Below are 27,761 nucleotides of genomic sequence, written 5' to 3'. Positions count from 1 at the left end.
CTGATTGTTGAAGGTCTGTAACCGTGTTCTGTCTGATTGATGAAGGTCTGTAACCGTGTTCTGTCTGATTGATGAAGGTCTGTAACCGTGTTCTGTAGGATTGATGAAGGTCTGTAACCGTGTTCTGTCTGATTGTTGAAGGTCTGTAACCGTGTTCTGTCTGATTGATGAAGGTCTGTAACCGTGTTCTGTAGGATTGATGAAGGTCTGTAACCGTGTTCTGTCTGATTGATGAAGGTCTGTAACCGTGTTCTGTCTGATTGATGAAGGTCTGTAACCGTGTTCTGTAGGATTGATGAAGGTCTGTAACCGTGTTCTGTCTGATTGATGAAGGTCTGTAACCGTGTTCTGTAGGATTGATGAAGTTCTGTAACCGTGTTCTGTCTGATTGTTGAAGGTCTGTAACCGTGTTCTGTAGGATTGATGAAGGTCTGTAAGGTCTGTAAAGGTCTGTAACCGTGTTCTGTCTAACCGGATTGATGAAGGTCTGTAACCGTGTTCTGTCTGATTGATGAAGGTCTGTAACCGTGTTCTGTCTGATTGATGAAGGTCTGTAACCGTGTTCTGTCTGATTGATGAAGGTCTGTAACCGTGTTCTGTCTGATTGATGAAGGTCTGTAACCGTGTTCTGTAGGATTGATGAAGGTCTGTAACCGTGTTCTGTCTGATTGATGAAGGTCTGTAACCGTGTTCTGTCTGATTGATGAAGGTCTGTAACCGTGTTCTGTAGGATTGATGAAGGTCTGTAACCGTGTTCTGTAGGATTGATGAAGGTCTGTAACCGTGTTCTGTCTGATTGATGAAGGTCTGTAACCGTGTTCTGTCTGATTGATGAAGGTCTGTAACCGTGTTCTGTCTGATTGATGAAGGTCTGTAACCGTGTTCTGTCTGATTGATGAAGGTCTGTAACCGTGTTCTGTCTGATTGTTGAAGGTCTGTAACCGTGTTCTGTCTGATTGATGAAGGTCTGTAACCGTGTTCTGTCTGATTGATGAAGGTCTGTAACCGTTCTGTTTGATGAAGGTCTGTCTGTTCTGTCTGATTGATGAAGGTCTGTAACCGTGTTCTGTCTGATTGATGAAGGTCTGTAACCGTGTTCTGTAGGATTGATGAAGGTCTGTAACCGTGTTCTGTAGGATTGATGAAGGTCTGTAACCGTGTTCTGTCTGATTGATGAAGGTCTGTAACCGTGTTCTGTCTGATTGATGAAGGTCTGTAACCGTGTTCTGTCTGATTGATGAAGTTCTGTAACTGTATAGCAACAGTTCAGTTAAAACCAGGCTTGGAAACACCAACAGATATTGTCATACATTTGACAGCCCTTTTCTATGTGCCAAATATTCCATTGGGTTGGAGGCGCTAAACATCTAATCAAATCTCCCCTTCCCTCCGTGTATAAATATCCCTGGTCATCTGTGTGGCCTCATCACATGCAACATATATGATCTGAAACATAGAAGGACAAAGCTGTGAAACGTTATTCTAAATATAAACCATCAAGTTGGTGAAAACCATTGCTGTTAAATATGAGGGATTCAGCATGAGGTGTCCTGTGGGTTTTTTCAGACAGTTTTTAATGATTTTACTATGTCAATATGTCTTTGTTGTCAATGTTTTGGCGCCAAACTAGTGTCCGTTGTGGGGGAAAAAAGTAAATAGTTGAAAGAGATGCAGAGTCAATTGAAAATAATTGTGTATTTTATTTGTCGTGTTACTATTTTTCTTTTGTATTATTATATTATTATATGACCTCTTCGTCGTTGAGAACGGCTCGTAAGTACAGTCCATCTCCCTGGCCAACTGTCCTGTTAATATAAATCCTCCCAGAGAGGCCCGACAGAGCCCTTATACAGCTGACCCAGGGCCCCGGTAGATTACACCTACAAGGGCTCCTTCTTGCGGAAGGCGACCGTCTGCCTCTGCTGGAACTGAGGCTTGTTGCGTTTATTGATGTCCTGCCAACGGCAGAGCAGAATCATCTTGAAGGTGTTCCTGAAGGTGAGGTTGCACATGGCGTAACACATGGGGTTAATGGTGCTGTTGACGTAACACAGCCAATAGCCCAGAGCCCACAGAGCCTCAGGGATGCAGCCAGTACAGAAGGTGTTGACCAACACCATAATGTTATAGGGAGTCCAGGTTATGATGAAAGCCAACAGGATGGCACTGAGAGTCTGGGCGGCCTTCTTCTCTTTCTTCTCCTTGACTACACTCTGCTTCTTACGTTTGGTGATCTGGGTCTTGGCTTTGGAGGCGAAGCGCTTGGCCATGGTTGCATCCTTCAAGGAGATGGGGGCCGAGGAGGGGGACTTGGAGGTGGACGACACATCCCCTGTTTGGTGGCTCTTGGTGGAGGTCTGGATGGAAGACGAGGAAGTGACGGGGGTTTTAGAGAAGGAGCGTTGGTGGTAGCTGTTGTCTTCCTTGTCTTTCTCCCTTCTGGTATTAGAGGATGTCTTCTTGTCCTTATTATCGCCCCTTTGTGGCCGGAAAGGGTCCTTCGTAGCATCTTGGTCCTCAGGAGATGTCAGCTGGGGGTCATTGTTAGGGTTGTTACCAGGGGCGGAGTTTATCCCCGGCAGGTTGACCACGATGGAATAGATAGCTCGGCTTGACTCCGTCGCCGCCTCCTCGTCCTCAGAGTCTGATTGGTCCATGGAGGCCCCGCCCCCATCATTGTTGTTCCAGCTATCGGAGCTGCTGTGTTCCGGCTCTCCTCCCACTGTGATTGTCTTCTTCTTGGACCACCTACTCAGCGGCCAGAACCGGAAGCGCCCTCTGGTCTTCTTGGCTCCAGAGTCTTTCTGACCGGCCTGGTTAAGCTCGTAACTGCTGCAGCTCCTGGAGCTTCCTGTTTTGGGCACCATGGGAGCCTCCTCTTCCTGGGCCTCCTCCTTCTTCTCCTCCTCATCCTTCTGGCTACCCCCCTGGCCCGCCTTGTTCCCTGCCCCCGACCCCCTCAACCCCGCCAGGTCCTTCTGCCTGTTCTCTGTCTCTCTGTAGATCCTCCAGTAGAGAACCGTCATGATGGTGACCGGCAGGTAGAAGGCAGCGATGGCCGTGCAGAATGTGATAATAGGCTCTGAGAGAAACTGGATAAAGCATTCTCCACGAGGCACAGTGCGCTCCCCTACGATATACTGCCAGAAGAGTATAGCCGGGGCCCACAGGACGAAGGACACGGACCAGGCCATGCTGATCATAGTCAGAGCTCTCTTGGTGGTCCTCTTGGCCCGGTAAGTCAGAGGTCGAGTTATGGAGAAGTAGCGGTCGAAGCTGATCACTAGCAGGTTCATGACGGAGGCGTTGCTCGCCACGTAGTCGATAGCCAACCACAGGTCGCACGCCCAGTTCCCTAAAGCCCATTGGTCCATGATAATGTAGGTAGTGTAGAGGTTCATGGAAAGAGTCCCTAGAATTGGAACACTGCATTTTAGTTTCACATTTGATATTACAGTAATTGACTAATACATATTACACATTTGTGAGACACTGTAGGAAATCATAGTCCAATACATTATCAATATCAGCTGAGATACATTACATCATCTCTACACGTCTGAAAACATGAAGTTAAAATACCGATGATGAGGTCAGCGAAGGCCAGGCTGAGGAGATAGTAGTTATTCACCGTCTTCAGCTGCTTGTTCACCTGGAAGAGAAAGGTTTCATTATGATTAAAGTGCCACAGTGAAACATCAATTAACAAGATGTACGATGTCGAACGCTGTTAAAACAACAACGTTGTGGACCATTTCAGTAAGAGTTTTGAGGCACGGACGCCCCCTTTGCAATAATTACGGCCTGCGATACACGTGCCATCAAGCTACCTCGCGCTACAGAGACAGGAGATAGAATGGCCCGCAGGGCGTGAGGCGGGCTCCGACAAGCCTTCTTAAACAGTTACAGGAAGTCATAATACAATGGAACGTTAGTCTCAGACTACAATCTACCTTGAAGGAGATGAGCACCAGGATGTTTCCTACGACGGTGACCAGAGACAGAGACCCGGTGAGGAACACGATCAGGATGACCTGCAAGATGGTGTGACCTCCCAGAGGGTCATAGGTCACCGTGGGGTCAAGGAGGGAGGCGTTGGACAGGCTGGTAGAAGAAGAACAAGATGATTACATTGCAACACGAACCTGAAATGTATTTCCTTCATCAAAACCCTCATCCAAACAAACAGACGGAGAGGTTGTAGGAATGGCTCAGCCACAGTGCAACACCCCTAGAGCAGTTTAGAGGTTAAGTCCCTTGCTCAAGGGCACAACAGGCAGGATATGGTATCTAGGGTAATGAATTCCAGAAAACCCAATCCAGTTTCCGGCTCACTCCCTGCAAATTCCCTTCAGAGAGTTTCGGTTTCTAACCCTCTAACCTATACCTGGTCAGGTTGGTGAGGTCCCTGGTAATGGAGTCGTTGTCCAGCACAAGGCCCAGGCCCAGGATGGCGTTGTCGGCGTAGACCCTCAACCCTGGGGAGCTGTTGTTCAGGTACATACTGGGGTCTACAGAGGGGGAAGAGCTGGACGAGTTCAGGTTCAAGGTCATAGTGCTGCCGTCCTGCGGGCATATTCTGGAGACACCTGGGAGAGAAAAGACCGTTTGTTTTATATATACTCTGAGTGTACAAAACATTAAAGAACACCTGCTCTTTCCATATGGCATAGACTGATCAGGTGAATTCGGGTGAAAGATATGTTCCCTTATTGATGTCGCTTATTAAATCCACTTCAATCAGTGTAGATGAAGAGGAGGAGACAGGTTAAAGAAGGATTTTTAAGCATTGAGACAATTGATTTTAAGTGCCTTTGAACGGGATATGGTAGTAGGTGGAACACGCACCGGTTTGAGTGTGTCAAGAACTGCAACACTACAGGGTTTTTCATGCTCAACAGTTTCTTGTGTGTATCAAGAATGGTCCACCACCCAAAGGACATCCAGACAACTTGACACAACTGTGGGAAGCTATCGAAGTCAACATGGGCCAGGATCCCTGTGGAACGCTTTCACACCTTGTAGGTTTCATGCCCCGATGAATGTAGGCTGTTCTGAGGGCAAAAGGGGGTGCAACTCAATATTAGGAAAATGTACCTAATGTTTTGTACACTCACCGTATATTATTGTGTATTGCATAGAGGGTGTTCTTTAATGGAATCCTCTCCAACATAATCCAGGTAGAGCCTGGCATTCCCCAGGGAATCCTTCTAGGCCCCTTTACTTTTTAAAATCTTTACTGATGACCTGCCACTGGCCTTGAGTAATGCCAGAGTGTCTATGTATGTGGATGACTTAATATTATACACGTCAGCGACCACAGAAATCACTGCAACACTTAACAAAGAGCTGCAGACAGTTTCATAATGGGTGGCAAAAAATAAGATTGTCCTACATACTAAATAGCCGTCCATTTGACAAATCTGACCATCATTCTATCCTCCTGATTCCTGCTTACAAGCAAAAACTAAAGCAGGAAGTGCCAGTGACTCGCTTAAAACGGAAGTGGTCAGATGACGCGAATGCTACGCAAACCAACAGTTTTGCTAGCACAGACTAAAATATGTTCCGGGATTCATCCAATGGCATTGAGGAGTATATTACTTCAGTCAACGGCTTCATCAATAAGTGCATCAACAACCTAATCCCCACAATGAAAATGTAATTACATATCCCAACCAGAAGCCATCGATTACAGGCAACATTCACACTGAGCTAAAGGCTTGAGCTGCTGCTTTCAAGGCGCGGGACTCCAACCCAGAAGCTTATGAGAAATTCCGCTATGCCCTCTGATGAACCATCAAACAAGCAAAGCGCCAATACAGAACTAAGATTGAATCGTGTACACCGGCTCTGATGCTCGTCGGCTTAAAAACTATTACAGATTACAAAGGGAAGCACAGCCGCGAGCTGCCCATTGACACGAGCCTATCAGACAAGCTAAACCACTTCTATGCTCACTTCGAGGCAAGCAACACTGAGGCATGCATGAGAGCACAAGCTGTTCCAGATGACTGTGTGCTAACGCTCTCCGTAGCTGACGTGAGTAAGACCTTTAAACAGGACAAAATTCACAAGGCCGCCAGGCCAGACGGATCACCGGGACGTGTACTGACCAACTGGCAGGCGTCTTCACTGACATTTTCAACATGTCCCCGATTGAGTCTGTAATACCAACATTTTTCAAGCAGACCACCATAGTCCCTGTGCCGAAGAACACTAAGGCAACCTGCCTAAATGACTACAGACCCGTAGCACTCAAGTCTGTAGCCATGAAGTGCATTGAAAGGCTGGTAATGGCTCACATCAACACCATTATCCCAGAAACCCTAGACCCACTCCAATATGCATACCGCCCAAACAGATCCACAGATGATGCAATCTCTATTGCACTCCACACTGACCTTTCCCACCTGGACAAAAGGAACACCTATGTGAGAATACTATTCATTGACTACAGCTCAGTGTTCAACACCATAGTGCCCTCAAAGCTCATCACTAAGCTAAGGACCCTGGGACAAAACACCTCCCTCTGCAACTGGATCCTGGACTTCCTGACGAGCCGCTCCCAGGTAGTGAGGGTAGATAACAACACAGATAACAACACATCTGACACGCTGATCATCAACACTGGAGCCCCTCAGGGGTGCATGCTCAGTCCCCTCCTGTACTCCCTGTTCACCCACGACTGCATGGCCAGGCACGACTCCAACACCATTAAGTTTGCAGACGACACAACAGTGGTTGGCCTGATCTCCGACAACGACGAGGAGGTCAGCGACCTGGCCAGGTGGTGCCAGAATAACAACCTATCCCTCAACATAATCAAGACAAGCTTTCCCTCATCGTGATCAAGACTAAAGAGATGATTGTGGACTACAGGAAAAGGAGGACAGAGCACATCCCCATTCTCATTGATGAGGCTGTAGTGGAGCAGGTTGAGAGCTTCAAGTTTCCTGGTATCCACATCATCAACAAACTAGAATGGTCCAAACACACCAAGACAGTCATGAAGAGGGCACGACAAAACCTATTCCCCCTCAGGATACTGAAAAGATTTGGCATGGGTCCTCAGATCCTCAAAAGGTTCTACAGTTGCACTATCGAGAGATTCCTGACTGGTTGCATCACTGCCTGGTACTGCAAGTCCTCGGCTTCCTACCGCAAGGCACTACAGAGGGTAGTCCATAAGGCCACTTACATCACTGTGGCCAAGCTGCCTGTCATCCAGGACCTCTACACCAGGTGGTGTCAGAGGAAGGCCCTAAGAATTGTCAAAGACCCCAGCCACCCCAGTCATAGACTGTTCTCTCTGCTACCGCATGGCAAGTCTAGGACCAAAAGGCTTCTCAACAGCTTTTACCCACAAGCCATAAGACTCCTGAACAGGTAATAAAATGGCTACCCGGACTAGTTGCTGGGCTATCTGCATTGTGTCCCACCTCCCGCCAACCCCTCTTCTACACTGCTGCTACTCTCTGTTTCTCATCTAGTAGTCACTTTAACCTACATGTACATATTACCTCAATTAACCACACATTGCCTCTGTACTGGTAGTCACAATATTGTCTCATCGCTGCAACTCAAATCAAATCAAATCAAATCAAATTTTATTTGTCACATACACATGGTTAGCAGATGTTAATGCGAGTGTAGCGAAATGCTTGTGCTTCTAGTTCCGACAATGCAGTGATAACCAACAAGTAATCTAACTAACAATTCTAAAAACTACTGTCTTATACACAGTGTAAGGGGATAAAGAATATGTACATAAGGATATATGAATGAGTGATGGTACAGAGCAGCATACAGTAGATGGTATCGAGTACAGTATATACATATGAGATGAGTATGTAGACAAAGTAAACAAAGTGGCATAGTTAAAGTGGCTAGTGATACATGTATTACATAAGGATGCAGTCGATGATGTAGAGTACAGTATATACGTATGCATATGAGATGAATAATGTAGGGTAAGTAACATTATATAAGGTAGCATTGTTTAAAGTGGCTAGTGATATATTTACATCATTCCCCATCAATTCCCATTATTAAAGTTGCTGGAGTTGGGTCAGTGTCAATGACAGTGTGTTGGCAGCAGCCACTCAATGTTAGTGGTGGCTGTTTAACAGTCTGATGGCCTTGAGATAGAAGCTGTTTTTCAGTCTCTCGGTCCCAGCTTTGATGCACCTGTACTGACCTCGCCTTCTGGATGATAGCGGGGTGAACAGGCAGTGGTTCGGGTGGTTGATGTCCTTGATGATCTTTATGGCCTTCCTGTAACATCGGGTGGTGTAGGTGTCCTGGAGGGCAGGTAGTTTGCCCCCGGTGATGCGTTGTGCAGACCTCACTACCCTCTGGAGAGCCTTACGGTTGAGGGCGGAGCAGTTGCTGTACCAGGCGGTGATACAGCCCGCCAGGATGCTCTCGATTGTGCATCTGTAGAAGTTTGTGAGTGCTTTTGGTGACAAGCCGAATTTCTTCAGCCTCCTGAGGTTGAAGAGGCGCTGCTGCGCCTTCTTCACGACGCTGTCAGTGTGAGTGGACCAATTCAGTTTGTCTGTGATGTGTATGCCGAGGAACTTAAAACTTGCTACCCTCTCCACTACTGTTCCATCGATGTGGATAGGGGGTGTTCCCTCTGCTGTTTCCTGAAGTCCACAATCATCTCCTTAGTTTTGTTGACGTGGAGTGTGAGGTTATTTTCCTGACACCACACTCCGAGGGCCCTCACCTCCTCCCTGTAGGCCGTCTCGTTGTTGTTGGTAATCAAGCCTACCACTGCCTACCACTGTTGTGTCGTCCGCAAACTTGATGATTGAGTTGGAGGCGTGCGTGGCCACGCAGTCGTGGGTGAACAGGGAGTACAGGAGAGGGCTCAGAACGCACCCTTGTGGGGCCCCCGTGTTGAGGATCAGCGGGGAGGAGATGTTGTTGCCTACCCTCACCACCTGGGGCGGCCCGTCAGGAAGTCCAGTACCCAGTTGCACAGGGCGGGGTCGAGACCCAGGGTCTCGAGCTTGATGACGAGCTTGGAGGGTACTATGGTGTTGAATGCCGAGCTGTAGTCGATGAACAGCATTCTCACATAGGTATTCCTCTTGTCCAGGTGGGTTAGGGCAGTGTGCAGTGTGGTTGAGATTGCATCGTCTGTGGACCTATTTGGGCGGTAAGCAAATTGGAGTGGGTCTAGGGTGTCAGGTAGGGTGGAGGTGATATGGTCCTTGACTAGTCTCTCAAAGCACTTCATGATGACGGACGTGAGTGCTACGGGGCGGTAGTCGTTTAGCTCAGTTACCTTAGCTTTCTTGGGAACAGGAACAATGGTGGCCCTCTTGAAGCATGTGGGAACAGCAGACTGGTATAGGGATTGATTGAATATGTCCGTAAACACACCGGCCAGCTGGTCTGCGCATGCCCTGAGGGCGCGGCTGGGGATGCCGTCTGGGCCTGCAGCCTTGCGAGGGTTAACACGTTTAAATGTCTTACTCACCTCGGCTGCAGTGAAGGAGAGACCGCATGTTTTCGTTGCAGGCAGTGTCAGTGGCACTGTATTGTCCTCAAAGCGGGCAAAAAAAGTTATTTAGTCTGCCTGGGAGCAAGACATCCTGGTCCGTGACTGGGCTGGGTTTCTTCTTGTAGTCCGTGATTGACTGTAGACCCTGCCACATGCCTCTTGTGTCTGAGCCGTTGAATTGAGATTATACTTTGTCTCTGTACTGACGCTTAGCTTGTTTAATAGCCTTGCGGAGGGAATAGCTGCACTGTTTGTATTCGGTCATGTTGCCAGACACCTTGCCCTGATTAAAAGCAGTGGTTCGCGCTTTCAGTTTCACGCGAATGCTGCCATCAATCCACGGTTTCTGGTTAGGGAATGTTTTTATCGTTGCTATGGGAACGACATCTTCAACGCACGTTCTAATGAACTCGCACACCGAATCAGCGTATTCGTCAATATTTTTATCTGACGCAATACGAAACATGTCCCAGTCCACGTGATGGAAGCAGTCTTGGAGTGTGGAGTCAGCTTGGTCTGACCAGCGTTGGACAGACCTCAGCGTGGGAGCCTCTTGTTTAAGTTTCTGCCTGTAGGCAGGGATCAACAAAATGGAGTCGTGGTCAGCTTTTCCGAAAGGGGGCGGGGCAGGGCCTTATATGCGTCGCGGAAGTTAGAGTAACAATGATCCAAGGTTTTACCACCCCTGGTTGCGCAATCGATATGCTGATAAAATTTAGGGAGTCTTGTTTTCAGATTAGCTTTGTTAAAATCCCCAGCTACAATGAATGCAGCCTCCGGATAAATGGTTTCCAGTTTGCAAAGAGTTAAATAAAGTTCGTTCAGAGCCATCGATGTGTCTGCTTGGGGGGGATATATACGGCTGTGATTATAATCGAAGAGAATTCTCTTGGAAGATAATGCGGTCTACATTTGATTGTGAGGAATTCTAAATCAGGTGAACAGAAGGATTTGAGTTCCTGTATGTTTCCTTCATCACACCATGTCTCGTTAGTCATGAGGCATACGCCCCCGCCACTCTTCTTACCAGAAAGATGTTTGTTTCTGTCGGCGCGATGCGTGGAGAAACCCGTTGGCTGCACCGCATCGGATAGCGTCTTCCCAGTAAGCCATGTTTCCGTGAAGCAGAGAACGTTGCAGTCTCTGATGTCCCTCTGGAATGCTACCCTTGCTCGGATTTCATCAACCTTGTTGTCAAGAGACTGGACATTGGCAAGAAGAATGCTGGGGAGTGGTGCGCGATGTGCCCTTGTCCGGAGTCTGACCAGAAGACCGCTACGTTTCCCTCTTTTTCAGAGTCGTTTTCTTGGGTCGCTGCATGCGATCCATTCCGTTGTCCTGTTTGTAAGGCAGAACACAGGATCCGCGTCGCGGAAAACATATTCTTGGTCGTACTGATGGTGAGTTGACGCTGATCTTATATTCAGTAGTTCTTCTCGACTGTATGTAATGAAACCTAAGATGACCTGGGGTACTAATGTAAGAAATAACACGTAAAAAAACTAAAAACTGCATAGTTTCCTAGGAACGCGAAGCGAGGCGGCCGTCTCTGTCGGCGCCGGAAGTAAACTCCCAACGGGCTCGGGAGAGGCGAAGGTGGAGTATATAGCCTCGCTACTCGCTACTGAGAGGCGAAGGTGGAGTATATAGCCTCGCTACTGTTATTTTCACTGTCGTTTTACAGTTAAAAAAACAAACATTATACCTATTTACATAATACCTATTTTTTACTTAAAAATTGCTTAGGGGCTTGAAAGTCATTTCACTTTAAGATATACACCTGTTGTATTCGGCGCTCGTGAAAAATAAACTTTGATTTGATTTGGTGCGGCTGGCTTAAGTGGGCGGGTGTTAAAGAAACAGCGAGGCTTGGCGGGTAACGTTTCGGGGGACGCATGACTCGACCTTCTGCTCTCCCGAGCCCGTTGGTGAGTTGCAACGAAGAGACAATATTGTGACTACCAATTGGATATCACGAATTTGGGGAAAAAAAAAAATATGGAAACCACATGTTTGCCAGAGTTTCATTTATTCCATTCCATTACAATGAGCTCAGCATCCTATACCTCCCCCACCAGCCTCCTCCAGTCTTTCCCCTTCAAGGGAAATTCTAAATAAATTCACATTCACTATTGAAGCCAAATCCTCATCCTTTACCCTTTGGCTAGAGATCATGTCCCGAGCAATTTTGGATCTTTTGACTGCCAGAACGTAATCTGAGCCATGAGAGACAGACCTAGCCAATATACCACTTCACCTCTAAGCTGCTGTAACCTCCATGTGTGACCACCAGAGGAGTTCTGTCCCGCAATGCACCATGGGTAGCGGGCGGCGAGGTTCACACCTGTCACCTACTTCATCCTTCAGCCACCAGGTTACTATAGGTCCCATACACAGTAGAGATCAGCCATTCACAGTTTGAGAGGATAACTACCTCCCTGGTACCCTGCTCATAACCTTGCCTTGCCTCCCGCCCTCCCACAGTGGCTTCTGGGAAACCATCTGTTAAGCCATAGACAAGGCCCCAGAATCCCAGAGACAACCTCTTCGACTGGCTGCATATTCTGTCCCTGCTTTAAACCACTGAGGGATAGAGAGGGAGAGTGAACATGAGAGAGCGAGAGGGAGAGAGAGAGAGAGAGAGAACGAGAGAGAGAGAGAGAGAGAGAGAGAGAGAGAGAGGGAGAGAGAGAAAGTGCAAGAGAGAAAAAGAGAGCGAAACGGAGAGAGGGGGAAAAGAGAGAGCGAGAGAGAAATGGAGAAAGAGGGGGAAGAGAGAACACGAGAGAAAGACGGATCAAATAGATTTCATTAGTGCTGTTTGATATAAGAGGTTGGAAAATTCATTTGATATCACCAAAGGGCCGTTCTAAACCAGTTGAAGGTTTCAGGAAAGAATGAAGGATGCGATTACTAAACACCAGAGTGCCTTCTATTCCTCTTCAGTTCCCCTCTCAAACAAACACAGACAAACAAAAAGGATATTTCAGGCCTCTGAGTGACAACGCTCTGTGGGCACAACACAACAAGGCACCGCGTTGCCATGATCATGTAATTGATCTCAATCAGAGCTGACGGGAACTGTGACAGCTGGTGAGAGATACTCAGAGCTGTGTGATTACCTCAGAGGAGGCCAGTAGGATGGAACACCAATCTGTGGTGTGGCTCACTACTCCCCACACAGAGGAGGCCAGTAGGATGGAACACCAATCTGTGGTGTGGCTCACTACTCCCCACACAGAGGAGGCCAGTAGGATGGAACACCAATCTGTGGTGTGGATCCGCTCCGGTACCGGTTGCCGTGTGGTAGCAGAGAGAACAGTCTATGACAAGAGTGGCTGGAGTCTTTGACAATTTCTAGGGCCTTTCTCTGACACCGCCTGGTGTAGAGGTCCTGTATGGCAGGAAGCTTTGCCCCAGTGATGTACTGGGCCGTACGCACTACCCTCTGTAGTGCCTTGCGGTCGGAAGCCGAGGACTTGCCATACCAGGCAGTGATGCAACCAGTCAGAATGCTCTCGATAGTGCTGTCTTGTTGTGCTTGGACCATTCTAGTTTGTTGGTGATGTGGACACCAAGGAACTTGAAGCTCTCAACCTGCTCCACTACAGCCCCGCCGATGAGAATGGGGGAGTGCTCTGTCCTCCATTTCTTGTAGTCCACAATCTTGATCACGTTGAGGAAGAGGTTGTTGTACTGGCACCAAACTGCCAGGTCTCTGACCTCCTCCCTATAGGCTGTCTCATCATTGTCGGTGATCAGGCCTACCACTGTTGTGCTGTCATGTGGTAGTCTGGACTCTGTGCTATGATGTGATAGCCTGGACATTGTGCTGCGGTAGTCTGGACAAGGTGCTGTGATGTGGAAACCTGGACACTGTGCTATGATGTGAAAGCCACATAGCACAGCGTCCAGGCTACCACATCACAGCACAGTGTCCAGGCTACCACATCATAGCGCAGCGTCCAGGCTACCACATCATAGCACAGTGTCCAGGCTACCACATCACAGCACAGTGTCCAGGCTACCACATCATAGCACAGCGTCCAGGCTACCACATCACAGCACAGTGTCCAGGCTACCACATCATAGCACAGCGTCCAGGCTACCACATCATAGCACAGCGTCCAGGCTACCACATCATAGCGCACCGTCCAGGCTACCACATCATAGCGCAGCGTCCAGGCTACCACATCATAGCGCAGCGTCCAGGCTACCACATTATAGCACAGCGTCCAGGCTACCACATCATAGCGCAGCGTCCAGGCTACCACATCATAGCACAGCGTCCAGGCTACCACATCATAGCGCAGCGTCCAGGCTACCACATCATAGCGCAGCGTCCAGGCTACCACATCATAGCGCAGCATCCAGGTTTCCACATTATAGCGCAGCGTCAGACCATTGGCAGACCAATGGGGAAGCGCACAATTGCCTCAGCGTTGTCCGGGTTAGGGGAGCGTTTGGCCAGGCAGGGATGTTCTTGTCCCATTGCGCTCTAGCGACTCCTGTGGCGGGCCGGGTACAATGCATGCTGACATGGTCGCCAGGTGTACAGTGTTTTCTCCGACACATTGGTGCAGCTGGCTTCCGGTTTAAGTGGGAATTGTGTCAAGAAGCAGTGCGGCTTGGCTGGGTTGTGTTTCGGGGAACGCACAGCTTTCGACCTTTGCCTCTTCCGAGGAATTGCAGCGATGAGACAAGACTGTAACTACCAATTGGATACGATGAAATTTGGGAGAAAAAAGGGGTAACATTTTTTTACTATTAATATTTAGCTTTGGTAGTGCGGAGCGCCTCCGTGACACAGGGAAGGAGGTTGAGGGAGCCGTCTTGAAGCCTGACTTGTTAGAAGATGGTTCTGAGAGAGATAATGAGAGAGTTGGTCAGAGACGCTCAAGTGTTTTGGAAAGAAAAGAAAAGGGATATAAAGGTCTATAGTTTTTGATGTCAGATGAGTCAAGTGTTGGTTTCTTGAGGAGGAGAGAAACTTAGGCCATTTTGAAGTCAGAAGGGTCGCAACCAGTGGTCAGGGATGAGTTGATGAGGGAAGTGTGAATGTCTCCAGAGATGGTCTGGGGAGAAGGGGATGGGGTCGGGCAGGCCAGTTAAGTTTTCCTCCATTTCCCCTCAGCTGTCCGCCACCCTATAAGCTTGCAATGAGTCACTCAGCCACAGAGCAGGAGGGAGGGCCAAGCCGGCCGGGAGGAAAGGGGACAGTGCGTGTCATAGGATGCGGAAAGGGAGGAGAGTCGAAGGGGCAGAATCAGAAGACATGAGGGAGAAGGATTTAACAGAAGGGAGAGATGAGAGGACAGAAGGAGAGAGGAGTGGGAGAGTAGGGTCGAAGGGGCAGAATATGAAGACATGAGGGAGAAGGATTTAACAGAAGGGAGAGATGAAAGGACAGAAGGAGAGAGGAGTGGGAGAGAGAGAGAGAGACTATTGTGAAGGCGCATGACCATCTGGGTAGGAGCTGAGCAGTTAGGGTTGGAGGAGAGGAAGACAAAGGGAAACAAAGTAGTGATTAGAGACCTGGATGGGGTTTGCAATGAGATTAGAAGGCAAGTCGCCCCTAGTCTAGATGAGGTCAAGCGTTATGTCTGACTTGTGGAAAGGATTGGGAAAAGGTCAAAAGAGGCAAGGAGGGGAAAGATCGAGTTGGAATGAAATTAATCGAAGGCAGATGTTGAGAGGTTGAAGTCGCCAAGTACGAAGAGCGGTGAGCCATCTTAAGCAAATTAGCTTATCAAGGTGTCAAGCTCATTGAGGAACTCTCCGAGGGCACCTGGTGGGCGATAAATGACCACAATATTAAGCTGAAGTGGACAAGAGACGGTGACATAATGGAATTCAAATGAGGAGATGGACAGGTGAGAGAGGGGATGGACAGGTGAGAGAGGAGATGGACAGGTGAGAGAGGAGATGGACAGGTGAGAGAGGAGATGGACAGGTGAGAGAGGGAGAAAAGAGAAAATCTCCAGTTAGGAGAAATGAGTCGCCCTGTTCCACCACCGTGACGACCAGATGCTCTCGGACTATGAGAGAAAACGTAGTCAGATGAGGAAAGAGCAGCTGGAGTAGCAGTGTTCCATCACCGTGACGACCAGATGCTCTCGGACTCTGAGAGAAAACGTAGTCAGATGAGGAGAGAGCAGCTGGAGTAGCAGTGTTCCACCACTGTGACGACCAGATGCTCTCGGACTATGAGAGAAAACGTAGTCAGATGAGGAGAGAGCAGCTGGAGTAGCAGTGTTCTCTGAGGTGATCCATGTCTCGGTCAGGGCCAAAAGGTCAAGGGTCAGAAGGGCAGCATAGGTTGAGATGAACTCAGTGTTCTTGACCGAAATTTTCCAGTTCCAAACAGTAACAGAGACCCGGAAGACCAGTGAACAGGAAATTAGAAGGGATGCAGCCGAGGAGTGGGGAGTGTCTGTAACGCCTACAGGGAGAGGTGGGAACAGGTAGTGTGGTTCTACCAGAGGACCAGAGGACAGGAAATTAGAAGGGTTGCAGCCGAGGAGTGGGGAGTGTCTGTAACGCCTACAGGCAGAGGTGGGAACAGGTAGTGTGGTTCTACCAGAGGACCAGAGGACAGGAAATTAGAAGGGTTCCAGCAGAGGAGTGGGGAGTGTCTGTAACGCCTACAGGGAGAGGTGGGAACAGGTAGTGTGGTTCTACCAGAGGATCAGAGGACAGGAAATTAGAAGGGTTCCAGCCGAGGAGTGGGGAGTGTCTGTAACGCCTACAGGCAGAGGTGGGAACAGGTAGTGTGGTTCTACCAGAGGACCAGAGGACAGGAAATTAGAAGGGTTCCAGCAGAGGAGTGGGGAGTGTCTGTAACGCCTACAGGGAGAGGTGGGAACAGGTAGTGTGGTTCTACCAGAGGACCAGAGGACAGGAAATTAGAAGGGTTCCAGCAGAGGAGTGGGGAGTGTCTGTAACGCCTACAGGGAGAGGTGGGAACAGGTAGTGTGGTTCTACCAGAGGATCAGAGGACAGGAAATTAGAAGGGTTCCAGCCGAGGAGTGGGGAGTGTCTGTAACGCCTACAGGCAGAGGTGGGAACAGGTAGTGTGGTTCTACCAGAGGACCAGAGGACAGGAAATTAGAAGGGTTCCAGCAGAGGAGTGGGGAGTGTCTGTAACGCCTACAGGGAGAGGTGGGAACAGGTAGTGTGGTTCTACCAGAGGACCAGAGGACAGGAAATTAGAAGGGTTGCAGCCGAGGAGTGGGGAGTGTCTGTAACGCCTACAGGGAGAGGTGGGAACAGGTAGTGTGGTTCTACCAGAGGACCAGAGGACAGGAAATTAGAAGGGTTGCAGCCGAGGAGTGGGGAGTGTCTGTAACGCCTACAGGGAGAGGTGGGAACAGGTAGTGTGGTTCTACCAGAGGACCAGAGGACAGGAAATTAGAAGGGTTGCAGCCGAGGAGTGGGGAGTGTCTGTAACGCCTACAGGGAGAGGTGGGAACAGGTAGTGTGGTTCTACCAGGGGACCAGAGGACAGGAAATTAGAAGGGTTGCAGCCGAGGAGTGGGGAGTGTCTGTAACGCCTACAGGGAGAGGTGAGAACAGGTAGTGTGGTTCTACCAGAGGACCAGAGGACAGGAAATTAGAAGGGTTCCAGCCGAGGAGTGGGGAGTGTCTGTAACGCCTACAGGGAGAGGTGAGAACAGGTAGTGTGGTTCTACCAGAGGACCAGAGGACAGGACATTAGAAGGGTTGCAGCCGAGGAGTGGGGAGTGTCTGTAACGCCGACAGGGAGAGGTGAGAACAGGTAGTGTGGTTCTACCAGAGGACCAGAGGACAGGAAATTAGAAGGGTTCCAGCCGAGGAGTGGGGAGTGTCTGTAACGCCTACAGGGAGAGGTGGGAACAGGTAGTGTGGTTCTACCAGATGACCAGAGGACAGGAAATTAGAAGGGTTGCAGCCGAGGAGTGGGGAGTGTCTGTAACGCCTACAGGGAGAGGTGGGAACAGGTAGTGTGGTTCTACCAGAGGACCAGAGGACAGGAAATTAGAAGGGTTCCAGCCGAGGAGTGGGGAGTGTCTGTAACGCCTACAGGGAGAGGTGGGAACAGGTAGTGTGGTTCTACCAGAGGACCAGAGGACAGGACATTAGAAGGGTTGCAGCCGAGGAGTGGGGAGTGTCTGTAACGCCTACAGGGAGAGGTGGGAACAGGTAGTGTGATTCTACCAGAGGACCAGAGGACAGGAAATTAGAAGGGTTGCAGCCGAGGTGTGGGGAGTGTCTGTAACGCCTACAGGGAGAGGTGGGAACAGGTAGAGAAAACACACACATAGCTGACAAAGATACACGAGGGCAAAATTAGATCATCTGTATTAAACAAGGTAAGTCAATCAACAGCAGAGATGTATTATATATATTATATGGTTCTACCAGAGGACAGCAGAGATATATTATATATATTATATGGTTCTACCAGAGGACAGCAGAGATATATTATGTGGTTCTACCAGAGGACAGCAGAGATATATTATATATATTATATGGTTCTACGAGAGGACAGCAGAGATATATTATGTGGTTCTACCAGAGGACAGCAGAGATGTATTATATATATTATATGGTTCTACGAGAGGACAGCAGAGATATATTATGTGGTTCTACCAGAGGACAGCAGAGATATATTATATATATTATATGGTTCTACTAGAGGACAGCAGAGATATATTATGTGGTTCTACCAGAGGACAGCAGAGATATATTATATATATTATATGGTTCTACTAGAGGACAGCAGAGATATATTATGTGGTTCTACCAGAGGACAGCAGAGATGTATTATATATATTATATGGTTCTACGAGAGGACAGCAGAGATGTATTATATATATTATATGGTTCTACCAGAGGACAGCAGAGATATATTATGTGGTTCTACCAGAGGACAGCAGAGATATATTATATATATTATATGGTTCTACGAGAGGACAGCAGAGATATATTATGTGGTTCTACCAGAGGACAGCAGAGATGTATTATATATATTATATGGTTCTACGAGAGGACAGCAGAGATATATTATGTGGTTCTACCAGAGGACAGCAGAGATATATTATATATATTATATGGTTCTACTAGAGGACAGCAGAGATATATTATGTGGTTCTACCAGAGGACAGCAGAGATATATTATATATATTATATGGTTCTACTAGAGGACAGCAGAGATATATTATGTGGTTCTACCAGAGGACAGCAGAGATGTATTATATATATTATATGGTTCTACGAGAGGACAGCAGAGATGTATTATATATATTATATGGTTCTACCAGAGGACAGCAGAGATATATTATGTGGTTCTACCAGAGGACAGCAGAGATATATTATATATATTATATGGTTCTACGAGAGGACAGCAGAGATATATTATGTGGTTCTACCAGAGGACAGCAGAGATATATTATATATATTATATGGTTCTACGAGAGGACAGCAGAGATATATTATGTGGTTCTACCAGAGGACAGCAGAGATGTATTATATATATTATATGGTTCTACGAGAGGACAGCAGAGATATATTATGTGGTTCTACCAGAGGACAGCAGAGATATATTATATATATTATATGGTTCTACTAGAGGACAGCAGAGATATATTATGTGGTTCTACCAGAGGACAGCAGAGATGTATTATATATATTATATGGTTCTACGAGAGGACAGCAGAGATGTATTATATATATTATATGGTTCTACTAGAGGACAGCAGAGATGTATTATATATATTATATGGTTCTACTAGAGGACAGCAGAGATATATTATATGGTTCTACTAGAGGACAGCAGAGATATATTATATATATTATATGGTTCTACCAGAGGACAGCAGAGATGTATTATATATATTATATGGTTCTACCAGAGGACAGCAGAGATATATTATATATATTATATGGTTCTACTAGAGGACAGCAGAGATATATTATATATATTATATGGTTCTACTAGAGGACAGCAGAGATGTATTATATATATTATATGGTTCTACCAGAGGACAGCAGAGATATATTATATGGTTCTACCAGAGGACAGCAGAGATATATTATATGGTTCTACCAGAGGACAGCAGAGATATATTATATGGTTCTACCAGAGGACAGCAGAGATATATTATATGGTTCTACTAGAGGACAGCAGAGATATATTATATATATTATATGGTTCTACCAGAGGACAGCAGAGATATATTATATATATTATATGGTTCTACCAGAGGACAGCAGAGATATATTATATATATTATATGGTTCTACCAGAGGACCAGAGGACAGCAGAGAGATATTATATATATTATATTGTTCTACCAGAGGACAGCAGAGATATATTATATATATTATCTGGTTCTACTAGAGGACAGCAGAGATATATTATATATATTATATGGTTCTACCAGAGGACAGCAGAGATATATTATATATATTATATGGTTCTACCAGAGGACAGCAGAGATATATTATATATATTATATGGTTCTACTAGAGGACAGCAGAGATATATTATATATATTATATGGTTCTACTAGAGGACAGCAGAGATATATTATATATATTATATGGTTCTACCAGAGGACAGCAGAGATATATTATATATATTATATGGTTCTACTAGAGGACAGCAGAGATATATTATATATATTATATGGTTCTACCAGAGGACAGCAGAGATATATTATATATATTATATGGTTCTACTAGAGGACAGCAGAGATATATTATATGGTTCTACCAGAGGACAGCAGAGATATATTATATGGTTCTACCAGAGGACAGCAGAGATATATTATATATATTATATGGTTCTACTAGAGGACAGCAGAGATATATTATATGGTTCTACCAGAGGACAGCAGAGATATATTATATATATTATATGGTTCTACCAGAGGACAGCAGAGATATATTATATGGTTCTACCAGAGGACAGCAGAGATATATTATATGGTTCTACCAGAGGACAGCAGAGATATATTATATATATTATATGGTTCTACCAGAGGACAGCAGAGATATATTATATATAGAGGACAGCAGAGATGTATTATATATATTATATGGTTCTACTAGAGGATATATTATATATATTATATGGTTCTACTAGAGGACAGCAGAGATGTATTATATATATTATATGGTTCTACCAGAGGACAGCAGAGATATATTATATATATTATATGGTTCTACTAGAGGACAGCAGAGATATATTATATATATTATATGGTTCTACTAGAGGACAGCAGAGATATATTATATATATTATATGGTTCTACTAGAGGACAGCAGAGATGTATTATATATATTATATGGTTCTACCAGAGGACCAGAGGACAGCAGAGAGATATTATATATATTATATGGTTCTACCAGAGGACAGCAGAGAGATATTATATATATTATATGGTTCTACCAGAGGACCAGAGGACAGCAGAGAGATATTATATATATTATATGGTTCTACCAGAGGACCAGAGGACAGCAGAGAGATATTATATATATTATATGGTTCTACTAGAGGACAGCAGAGATATATTATATATATTATATGGTTCTACTAGAGGACAGCAGAGATATATTATATATATTATATGGTTCTACCAGAGGACAGCAGAGATATATTATATATATTATATGGTTCTACTAGAGGACAGCAGAGATATATTATATATATTATATGGTTCTACCAGAGGACAGCAGAGATATATTATATATATTATATGGTTCTACCAGAGGACAGCAGAGAGATATTATATATATTATATGGTTCTACCAGAGGACCAGAGGACAGCAGAGAGATATTATATATATTATATGGTTCTACCAGAGGACCAGAGGACAGCAGAGAGATATTATATATATTATATGGTTCTACTAGAGGACAGCAGAGATATATTATATATATTATATGGTTCTACTAGAGCACAGCAGAGATATATTATATATATTATATGGTTCTACCAGAGGACCAGAGGACAGCAGAGATATATTATATATATTATATGGTTCTACCAGAGGACCAGAGGACAGCAGAGAGATATTATATATATTATATGGTTCTACCAGAGGACCAGAGGACAGCAGAGAGATATTATATATATTATATGGTTCTACTAGAGGACAGCAGAGATATATTATATATATTATATGGTTCTACTAGAGGACAGCAGAGATATATTATATGGTTCTACCAGAGGACAGCAGAGATGTATTATATGGTTCTACCAGAGGACAGCAGAGATATATTATATGGTTCTACTAGAGGACAGCAGATATATATTATATGGTTCTACTAGAGGACAGCAGAGATATATTATGTGGTTCTACCAGAGGACAGCAGAGATATATTATGTGGTTCTACCAGAGGACAGCAGAGATATATTATGTGGTTCTACCAGAGGACAGCAGAGATACCAGAGGACAGCAGAGATATATTATGTGGTTCTACCAGAGGACAGCAGAGATATATTATGTGGTTCTACCAGAGGACAGCAGAGATATATTATATGGTTCTACCAGAGGACAGCAGAGATATATTATGTGGTTCTACCAGAGGACAGCAGATATATATTATGTGGTTCTACCAGAGGACAGCAGAGATATATTATGTGGTTCTACCAGAGGACAGCAGAGATATATTATGTGGTTCTACCAGAGGACAGCAGAGATATATTATGTGGTTCTACCAGAGGACAGCAGAGATATATTATGTGGTTCTACCAGAGGACAGCAGAGATATATTATGTGGTTCTACCAGAGGACAGCAGAGATATATTATATGGTTCTACTAGAGGACAGCAGAGATATATTATATGGTTCTACTAGAGGACAGCAGAGATATATTATGTGGTTCTACCAGAGGACAGCAGAGATATATTATATGGTTCTACTAGAGGACAGCAGAGATATATTATATGGTTCTACTAGAGGACAGCAGAGATATATTATGTGGTTCTACCAGAGGACAACAGAGATATATTATATGGTTCTACTAGAGGACAGCAGAGATATATTATATGGTTCTACTAGAGGACAGCAGAGATATATTATGTGGTTCTACCAGAGGACAGCAGAGATATATTATGTGGTTCTACCAGAGGACAGCAGAGATATATTATATGGTTCTGCTAGAGGACAGCAGAGATGTATTATATGGTTCTACCAGAGGACAGCAGAGATATATTATATGGTTCTACTAGAGGACAGCAGAGATATATTATGTGGTTCTACCAGAGGACAGCAGAGATATATTATGTGGTTCTACCAGAGGACAGCAGAGATATATTATGTGGTTCTACCAGAGGACAGCAGAGATATATTATATGGTTCTACTAGAGGACAGCAGAGATATATTATGTGGTTCTACCAGAGGACAGCAGAGATATATTATGTGGTTCTACCAGAGGACAGCAGAGATGTATTATGTGGTTCTACCAGAGGACAGCAGAGATATATTATGTGGTTCTACCAGAGGACAGCAGAGATATATTATGTGGTTCTACCAGAGGACAGCAGAGATATATTATGTGGTTCTACCAGAGGACAGCAGAGATATATTATGTGGTTCTACCAGAGGACAGCAGAGATATATTATGTGGTTCTACCAGAGGACAGCAGAGATATATTATATGGTTCTACCAGAGGACAGCAGAGATATATTATGTGGTTCTACCAGAGGACAGCAGAGATATATTATGTGGTTCTACCAGAGGACAGCAGAGATATATTATGTGGTTCTACCAGAGGACAGCAGAGATATATTATGTGGTTCTACCAGAGGACAGCAGAGATATATTATATGGTTCTACCAGAGGACAGCAGAGATATATTATGTGGTTCTACCAGAGGACAGCAGAGATATATTATGTGGTTCTACCAGAGGACAGCAGAGATATATTATGTGGTTCTACCAGAGGACAGCAGAGATATATTATGTGGTTCTACCAGAGGACAGCAGAGATATATTATATGGTTCTACTAGAGGACAGCAGAGATATATTATATGGTTCTACTAGAGGACAGCAGAGATATATTATGTGGTTCTACCAGAGGACAGCAGAGATATATTATATGGTTCTGCTAGAGGACAGCAGAGATGTATTATATGGTTCTACCAGAGGACAGCAGAGATATATTATATGGTTCTACTAGAGGACAGCAGAGATATATTATGTGGTTCTACCAGAGGACAGCAGAGATATATTATGTGGTTCTACCAGAGGACAGCAGAGATATATTATGTGGTTCTACCAGAGGACAGCAGAGATATATTATGTGGTTCTACCAGAGGACAGCAGAGATACCAGAGGACAGCAGAGATATATTATGTGGTTCTACCAGAGGACAGCAGAGATATATTATGTGGTTCTACCAGAGGACAGCAGAGATATATTATATGGTTCTACCAGAGGACAGCAGAGATATATTATGTGGTTCTACCAGAGGACAGCAGATATATATTATGTGGTTCTACCAGAGGACAGCAGAGATATATTATGTGGTTCTACCAGAGGACAGCAGAGATATATTATGTGGTTCTACCAGAGGACAGCAGAGATATATTATGTGGTTCTACCAGAGGACAGCAGAGATATATTATGTGGTTCTACCAGAGGACAGCAGAGATATATTATGTGGTTCTACCAGAGGACAGCAGAGATATATTATATGGTTCTACTAGAGGACAGCAGAGATATATTATATGGTTCTACTAGAGGACAGCAGAGATATATTATGTGGTTCTACCAGAGGACAGCAGAGATATATTATATGGTTCTACTAGAGGACAGCAGAGATATATTATATGGTTCTACTAGAGGACAGCAGAGATATATTATGTGGTTCTACCAGAGGACAACAGAGATATATTATATGGTTCTACTAGAGGACAGCAGAGATATATTATATGGTTCTACTAGAGGACAGCAGAGATATATTATGTGGTTCTACCAGAGGACAGCAGAGATATATTATGTGGTTCTACCAGAGGACAGCAGAGATATATTATATGGTTCTGCTAGAGGACAGCAGAGATGTATTATATGGTTCTACCAGAGGACAGCAGAGATATATTATATGGTTCTACTAGAGGACAGCAGAGATATATTATGTGGTTCTACCAGAGGACAGCAGAGATATATTATGTGGTTCTACCAGAGGACAGCAGAGATATATTATGTGGTTCTACCAGAGGACAGCAGAGATATATTATATGGTTCTACTAGAGGACAGCAGAGATATATTATGTGGTTCTACCAGAGGACAGCAGAGATATATTATGTGGTTCTACCAGAGGACAGCAGAGATGTATTATGTGGTTCTACCAGAGGACAGCAGAGATATATTATGTGGTTCTACCAGAGGACAGCAGAGATATATTATGTGGTTCTACCAGAGGACAGCAGAGATATATTATGTGGTTCTACCAGAGGACAGCAGAGATATATTATGTGGTTCTACCAGAGGACAGCAGAGATATATTATGTGGTTCTACCAGAGGACAGCAGAGATATATTATATGGTTCTACCAGAGGACAGCAGAGATATATTATGTGGTTCTACCAGAGGACAGCAGAGATATATTATGTGGTTCTACCAGAGGACAGCAGAGATATATTATGTGGTTCTACCAGAGGACAGCAGAGATATATTATGTGGTTCTACCAGAGGACAGCAGAGATATATTATATGGTTCTACCAGAGGACAGCAGAGATATATTATGTGGTTCTACCAGAGGACAGCAGAGATATATTATGTGGTTCTACCAGAGGACAGCAGAGATATATTATGTGGTTCTACCAGAGGACAGCAGAGATATATTATGTGGTTCTACCAGAGGACAGCAGAGATATATTATATGGTTCTACTAGAGGACAGCAGAGATATATTATATGGTTCTACTAGAGGACAGCAGAGATATATTATGTGGTTCTACCAGAGGACAGCAGAGATATATTATATGGTTCTGCTAGAGGACAGCAGAGATGTATTATATGGTTCTACCAGAGGACAGCAGAGATATATTATATGGTTCTACTAGAGGACAGCAGAGATATATTATGTGGTTCTACCAGAGGACAGCAGAGATATATTATGTGGTTCTACCAGAGGACAGCAGAGATATATTATGTGGTTCTACCAGAGGACAGCAGAGATATATTATATGGTTCTACTAGAGGACAGCAGAGATATATTATGTGGTTCTACCAGAGGACAGCAGAGATATATTATGTGGTTCTACCAGAGGACAGCAGAGATATATTATGTGGTTCTACCAGAGGACAGCAGAGATATATTATGTGGTTCTACCAGAGGACAGCAGAGATATATTATATGGTTCTACCAGAGGACAGCAGAGATATATTATGTGGTTCTACCAGAGGACAGCAGATATATATTATGTGGTTCTACCAGAGGACAGCAGAGATATATTATATGGTTCTACCAGAGGACAGCAGAGATATATTATGTGGTTCTACCAGAGGACAGCAGAGATGTATTATGTGGTTCTACCAGAGGACAGCAGAGATGTATTATGTGGTTCTACCAGAGGACAGCAGAGATATATTATGTGGTTCTACCAGAGGACCAGAGGACAGCAGAGATATATTATATGGTTCTACCAGAGGACAGCAGAGATATATTATGTGGTTCTACCAGAGGACAGCAGAGATATATTACATGGTTCTACCAGAGGACCAGAGGACAGCAGAGATATATTATGTGGTTCTTCCAGAGGACAGCAGAGATATATTATGTGGTTCTACCAGAGGACAGCAGAGATATATTATGTGGTTCTACCAGAGGACCAGAGGACAGCAGAGAGATATTATGTGGTTCTACCAGAGGACAGCAGAGATTTATTATGTGGTTCTACCAGAGGACAGCAGAGAGATATTATGTGGTTCTATCAGAGGACAGCAGAGATATATTATGTGGTTCTACCAGAGGACCAGAGGACAGCAGAGAGATATTACTGTATATGGTTCAAGCAGACCAGGGAGGGAGAAGAGAGGAGAGAAGATGAGAGGAGAGGAGAGGAGAGGAGAAATGGGCAGGGGGAGGGAGAGGAGAGGAGAAATGGGCAGGGGGAGGGAGAGGAGAGGGGAAATGGGGAGCGAGAGGGAGAGGAGAGGGGAAATGGGCAGGGGGAGGGAGAGGAGAGGAGAAATGGGCAGGGGAGGGAGAGGAGAGGAGAAATGGGCAGGGGGAGGGAGAGGAGAGGAGAAATGGGCAGGGGGAGGGAGAGGAGAGGAGAAATGGGCAGGGGGAGGGAGATGAGAGGAGAAATGGGCAGGGGGAGGGAGAGGAGAGGAGAAATGGGCAGGGGGAGGGAGATGAGAGGAGAAATGGGCAGGGGGAGGGAGATGAGAGGAGAAATGGGCAGGGGGAGGGAGAGGAGAGGGGAAATGGGCAGGGGGAGGGAGAGGAGAGGAGAGGAGAGGAGAAATGGGGAGGGAGAGGAGAGGAGAAATGGGGAGGGAGAGGAGAGGAGAGGAGAGAGGAGAGGAGAGGAGAGGAGAGGAGAGGAGAGTAATATTATTAATATGATCCCCTCCAGCCCGGTTTGGCCCTGGACGGTGATGTGGTGATATGGCCTACAGACCCTCGGTTGTCAGTATGACTAATCTCCTGTCTGTCTCTGTGGACGTAACCAGCTGGCTGCATGTGTTGATGAAGGCCAGGTTAAATAATTGGATGCCCTGGGTTATGAACGCCTTGCAAATATTATTGCTAGCCTGATTCCAGATCAGTTTGTGTTGTCTTTCCCAGTTTTGACGTGACAAGGACCATAGGAGTTGGCAAGACAGCACAAACAGATCTGGGACCAGTGGACGTGATTCTCTGTGCACCAGTGGAAGTGATTCTCTGGGACCAGTGGAAGTGATTCTCTGGGACCAGTGGAAGTGATTCTCTGGGACCAGTGGAAGTGATTCTCTGTGCACCAGTGGAAGTGATTCTCTGATCACCAGTGGAAGTGATTCTCTGGGACCAGTGGAAGTGATTCTCTGGGACCAGTGGAAGTGATTCTCTGTGCACCAGTGGAAGTGATTCTCTGATCACCAGTGGAAGTGATTCTCTGGGACCAGTGGAAGTGATTCTCTGGGCACCAGTGGAAGTGATTCTCTGGGACCAGTGGAAGTGATTCTCTGGGAACCAGTGGAAGTGATTCTCTGGGACCAGTGGAAGTGATTCTCTGGGACCAGTGGAAGTGATTCTCTG

The 27,761-nt window shown here is 45.5% G+C and overlaps 1 protein-coding gene across 1 annotated transcript; it reads right to left on the bottom strand.

Annotated features, from left to right (window-relative positions):
* Positions 1-1,229: 1,229 nt before the first annotated feature.
* Positions 1,230-4,586, bottom strand: LOC115120206 (muscarinic acetylcholine receptor M3-like). Its single transcript, XM_065022946.1, has 4 exons — positions 4,388-4,586; positions 3,954-4,104; positions 3,583-3,652; positions 1,230-3,412 (listed from the first exon to the last, which is right to left on the bottom strand). The coding sequence occupies exons 1-4, from the start codon at positions 4,552-4,554 to the stop codon at positions 1,881-1,883; spliced, it is 1,920 nt and encodes a 639-aa protein (XP_064879018.1). The 5' UTR covers positions 4,555-4,586; the 3' UTR covers positions 1,230-1,880.
* Positions 4,587-27,761: the final 23,175 nt, after the last annotated feature.

This window comes from Oncorhynchus nerka, linkage group LG10 (genome assembly GCF_034236695.1).
Source record: "Oncorhynchus nerka isolate Pitt River linkage group LG10, Oner_Uvic_2.0, whole genome shotgun sequence".
NCBI classification, from domain to species: domain Eukaryota; kingdom Metazoa; phylum Chordata; class Actinopteri; order Salmoniformes; family Salmonidae; genus Oncorhynchus; species Oncorhynchus nerka.
This window is presented reverse-complemented; position numbering and strand designations above follow the sequence as displayed.

Bases quoted from the DNA above. Each gene is read 5' to 3' on its own strand.
- LOC115120206 (XM_065022946.1), bottom strand. From the start codon at position 4,554: ATGACCTTGAACCTGAACTCGTCCAGCTCTTCCCCCTCTGTAGACCCC. The intron at 4,105-4,387 runs GTATAGGTTAGA...TTCTTCTACCAG, and splicing joins GACCTCACCAACCTGACCAG to CCTGTCCAACGCCTCCCTCC. The intron at 3,653-3,953 runs GTAGATTGTAGT...TTTCTCTTCCAG, and splicing joins TGGTGCTCATCTCCTTCAAG to GTGAACAAGCAGCTGAAGAC.